The sequence below is a fragment of the Microtus ochrogaster genome, chromosome 8, assembly GCF_000317375.1.
Source record: "Microtus ochrogaster isolate Prairie Vole_2 chromosome 8, MicOch1.0, whole genome shotgun sequence".
Lineage (NCBI taxonomy): Eukaryota > Metazoa > Chordata > Mammalia > Rodentia > Cricetidae > Microtus > Microtus ochrogaster.
Genome location: NC_022015.1, coordinates 6,542,114 through 6,547,179, shown reverse-complemented (window position 1 = coordinate 6,547,179; position 5,066 = coordinate 6,542,114). Strand labels below are relative to the sequence as shown.

The 5,066-nt window shown below is 43.6% G+C and overlaps 1 protein-coding gene across 1 annotated transcript in view; it reads right to left on the bottom strand.

Moving 5' to 3' along the window:
* The window catches only part of Insc (INSC, spindle orientation adaptor protein), a 106,328-nt gene that overhangs the window by 42,843 nt on the left and 58,419 nt on the right, over window positions 1-5,066 (bottom strand). Inside the window, exon 6 of the mRNA XM_026781469.1 lies at window positions 2,621-2,734. Within this exon, the coding sequence (XP_026637270.1) occupies window positions 2,621-2,734 (114 nt within the window). The remainder of the gene's footprint in view (window positions 1-2,620; window positions 2,735-5,066) is intronic.

Below are 5,066 nucleotides of genomic sequence, written 5' to 3'. Positions count from 1 at the left end.
CCTCTCCCCTCCCAGGCCTCTCTCCCCTGCCCTCTCCCCTCCCAGGCCTCTCTCCCCTGCCCTCTCCCCTCCCAGGCCTTCCTCCCCTGCCCTCTCCCCTCCCAGGCCTCTCTCTTCCTGCTCTATGCCCTCCCAGGACTCTCTCCCCTGCTCTCTCCCATCCCACTGGACATGTTTGGAATCAACAGTAGCCCAGGTTGAGTCCCAGACTCCTGAGGAGACTAGCAGGAAGTTAAGCACTACCCGTGGCTTAGATTCAAACTCACATCTCCTTTCCGTTTTCACGAAAGAGGAACATGGCAACAGGCAGGTAGTAGGCATTGTCTACACCAGCAGCACACAGAAAGGTTTTGAGAACCTGGGATAGCCAAGATTTGCCACTTTTTTTTTTTTTGAAGAGAAAAGCATTCTTTGTTCCAAAAGAAATTCAGCTAAGTCTGGGAATTTAATCTCCAAACTGGAGTTGAGAGGTTGAAGAATGTCTTTGTTCTGCACAGTATCATGTGACCTCTGCAGGACAAGACTCCCCACCAAGAGAATGATGGAGTCACAGAATCCTTGGGATAGACAGCCCAACTCCTTCCTTGTTTCTTTTTCCCCAGTAAAACCACATGCATTCAAGTAAAATCTTAACTAATGCCCCCCAAAAAAAGTAGCAGCCAGCAAGGGATTAGAAATCACCTGGAAAATAAACCTATCTACCATTCCAGACTAATTAAAACAGAATCAGAAATTGCTTAAACCTCCCATGATTCTGGGTCACACTTTGGCCTAAGGCTTGAACCAGGAGTCACTACTGTGGGTTTGGGGCCATGAACTTGGAACCAGAGCTCTTGGTTTCTAATTCTGAACTGACCCATTTATTAGCTCTGTGACTTTGGGTAAGTTCTGCAAGTCATAAACTCTATTATAAATGGGAACAACAGAGTCCCCACTACGTAGGCTGTTTCCATGTTTTAAAAGAACCAAGTTATGCAAGGCATGAATGATAGAGCTATGTCAGCTATTGCCATTAAACACAATCCACTTGTTTCCTGACCAGAGCTGACAAACCTTTACCCCAGTTTCACTTCTTTAAGGGCTTTGATCAGTGACTCTGAGGTTTATCATCTCCCAGAGAACTTGCTGAAATGAAGAGTCCCAAGCATTGCCCAGAACTGCAAGATATCTGTGTTTTTAAACTCTCTGAAGGATTGCTATCCAGATGGAACTGGAGGCCACACACATGGATCCTCCTCCTGAGACTGGCATCTGAATCTCCAGAAGAAAGAACTGAGTTCTACTCGGGTCACTAGCTCACGTAGCTTTTTTTCCCAAGCAAAAGGAAGACAGCAATAAACCTAACTTTGGCCCTAGAGCCACAGTCCAGAGTGAGTCAGCCAGGAAGCTGGTGATTCACACAGTTGCCTTGTTTATTCCCTCTTCCTCTCATACAGTGCCGGAGTGGCCATGGGCCTTTGAGGATCTGACCAAGAGGCTTAGAAGGGGATATTCAGATAGATCCAATAAGAACACACATGTCTGACAAGATGAAGTCCCTGTTTACAGACACTTTCTGCTTCTTTCTTCTGAAAACGCTGCTGCTAACTATTATGGGGTAGAAGGTATAGTGAAAGCTATTAAGGGATTTGAATGGAGCCTAGCTACAGGTAAGGCTGTACCTAAAAAGGGTTTTTTGAACTGAGTTTAAGACACTACATCTCTTACTTCCACAATGAAAGGAGGCCGATAAAATCAATGTTTATGGATTTATTTATCTGTTTATGGCAATGTTGCTATATTCCAAATGGTCTTTGAATCACTACATCTTTTATAGACAGACACCAGGGACCCCACATTGTCAAGAAGAGACATATGGAATGGGAAAGAAGGGTTGACATTTGTGGCAGGTGCCTTGTTAGAAAGACGGCAGACTTCTGTGGACATATCTGCAATGATTAATCTTGGCTGTCAATGTGGCTGAGTCTGAAATCAACTAAGAAACACAGCTCTGAGGGATTTTCTCTACTAGGATGGTTGAAGTGGGAAGGCTCGCCCTAAATGTGGGTGTTATCCACTAGCAGTGGCCTGAATATCAGGAAGTTGGGGAGAAACTTTAGCTTTTTGCCTTCTTGGATTATGTATCTTGCTGGCAAGTTCATCTACGCTTTGCAAATCTGTTCCCAAGCTCATCATCTTTGTAGTTGCTGTTGCATCCACCACATCCTCTACTGACATTGGAAACCAGAATTTTCAGTCTTCCAATACAGAATAAAGCCAGCTGCTCTCCAGGAATCTCCCAGGCCTGAGTGGCTATTGACTCTCAGTCTCTCGAATGTGAAGGTAGCCATTGCTAGACTACGCAGATGGCACTGTGCAATACACTCTAGTTAGTCCTGCTTTAACAGATGCATTTCATAAGTTATGCTCCTTTGGGGAACCCTAACTACTATATCCATTTGTGTCAGTTGAGAAATGAAGTCATGGGGTCTAGGAAACACGGAGAAAAGTGATTCTTCCAAAGTCACACAGCAAGTTTGGCCAAGACAAATCTGAGCCAGCTGTTCCCACCTACCCGACAGGCAGATCTTCCTCCTTCTTCCCCCAGCCCCGCTCTCTGGTCCCCAACCCCGAAATTCACCTTGGCTATGATGCGACACAAAGGAGCCCCCTCCTGGGTCAGGCTGAACAGGTTCCCTGTGGTAGACTCCATGATGTAGATATTGTCTGAGGTATCGATTTTTCTCACAAGTGCCTGGGAAGAGAGAAAAGTCAACTGATTAACTTCCACCTGCCTCTGTTGCTCTTCCTCAATGGAAAACCAGGGGGTCCATGCTTCTCATAGCCTCTGTGGAATCTGAAGTCCTGTCCCATGTACTTGTGGAACAATATGACACTGTCTGGGGTGAGGTCTGATCTCCATTGAAAAGATGCAGGGATGGAGGATCATGTCAAACCAATAGTGCATGGGTACCAAATGAGCTCCATCCTAGTTCCCTGAGGGCCTCAGCAAACACCTTTCCATTGTGCTGTAACTCCACAATGAGAACAGAAACCACAGATGAAATAAGCAAGCATCAACTGTGATAGCAAAGGCATGCCAATAGCTACAACCAAACAATTTGCTCATTCTGCATGGCTGTTAGGCAAGGGTAAACCCCAGCTGGTGATGGGCTCAAGGGCTGAAACAAGCACTCCCCAGTAGCATCACACTGCCTAGGATATTTAGATTGGGGACATAATCATGACAAATAGTGACACCAGAATTTGACGGACAAGTAGGTAGCTCCATGAGTAATGAATGCTGTACTAATCAAATATGAAGCACTCTAGAATATGTGGAGAAGGTTAGATATAGGACCACAATCTTAAGAAAGAGCCAGGAAAGCCATTAACAAATAAGATATGAAAATTATTCCTAGAAGAGTTTAGCTAATTTCTGGGGGAGAAATGCCTTACAAATGGAAACACTTCATAATCAGCCATTAGCTTTGGCTCGTGTGACTCATTATTGATTGTCAGCTTTTCTTACCGACTAATGAACACACTTATTCAAGTTTCCTCAGGGAAATGTAGATATGGAGACCTGCCTTCATGGGCCTCCTATGAGAGGACAAAATACGCAAAATATGGCTGCAAATCTTAGGTATTTTTAGTTGCTCTCTGTGTATATATATGCATACATATGCATGCATGTGTGTGAGCATGTGTGTATGCCTGTGTACTCTTGTGTGTTTCCATGTGTATGCACATGTGTATGCATGGCTGTGTGCACTTGTATATGTGCCTGTGTGCATGCATGTATGTATATATGTGTGCATGCATCAATGTGTACATGTGTATATGCATGTGTATATATGTACCTCTCCATCCAATATTTTGATTCAAAGTCTCTCACTAAACCCAGAGCTCACTAGTTAGGGCAGTGAGCTCAAAGGGTCTTTTTGTCTTCCTGTTCAGCTGTGTAATGACACACACATACCACTGCACCAGCTTCTCTAACATGGGTGAATCTGGGAGGTGGAATTTAGGTCTTCCTTCTTGTACAGCAATTACTTTACAGGTTGAGCTCTCTCCCCAGCCCTTTTTTTATTTTGTCTTGAAACAGAGTCTCATGCAACTCAGGATACCCTTGAATCTATAACTCAATCCTCCTGCCTCTGTCTCTGAGTGCTGAGATTATAGGCATGTACTGCAACTCCTGCATTACTTATTTTTAAATATCAAGAGGCTATGTTTTTTAAATCACCTAGTGTTGTAGAAATGAAGAAAGGGATTCAGGCTCTAGTTTCAGTTTTCCTTTAATTCTCTATTCTAATCAAGAATGCATTTGGCTAAGAGCAGATTCTGAAACTAAAATGCCTGAGTTCCAATTCTGGCTCTGCCACTGCTGGTGATGTGAAGATGGTTTGTGATAGCCTTTCTTTGCCTCAGCTTCCTCGCCTGTACAATGTTGGAATAAACAGCATCTGTTTCTCACACTAAGGATGCTCTTATCCTGAACTTGCCAACAAGCACTGAGAGAACTTCTGAAAGTGCCCACTATAGTGAAGTAAAACATTGTTAGAAGTCATCATTTTGTGGTCTCACTTATTAGGACCTGGTTTCACCACTTACAAATTGATGGAAATGAAGAGATTTGGGTGTGTCTCTTTTGTTGTCTTTACTCATACACACAGAATTCTTTACACACACACACACACACACACACACACACACACACACACACAGAGGTTAATCCTTAGATTGAGTGTATATTTAAGCAAACTACATTAAAAAATATTCTCTAAGATTTGGTACCTCATATAAGAGAGTCAACAAAAGCAGGCATTAACAACCAAGATTTGCCAGCACAGATCTCTGTAATGAATATGCATTTTTGGTCCCTTCCCCCTGTTGACTTGAGACAAGCCCTGCTCTTTCCCATTATACAGAGACTTGACAACAAATGACACAGCTACCTCTCCCAGGACCCATTTTTTTTTTCTTTTCAGGATCCCCTAAAGATACTGCCACCCCCAGACAACAGGAAGTAAATTTAAGAAGATGATGCCTATATTCCCAAGAGGTGGAGTGGGTGGTTTTTG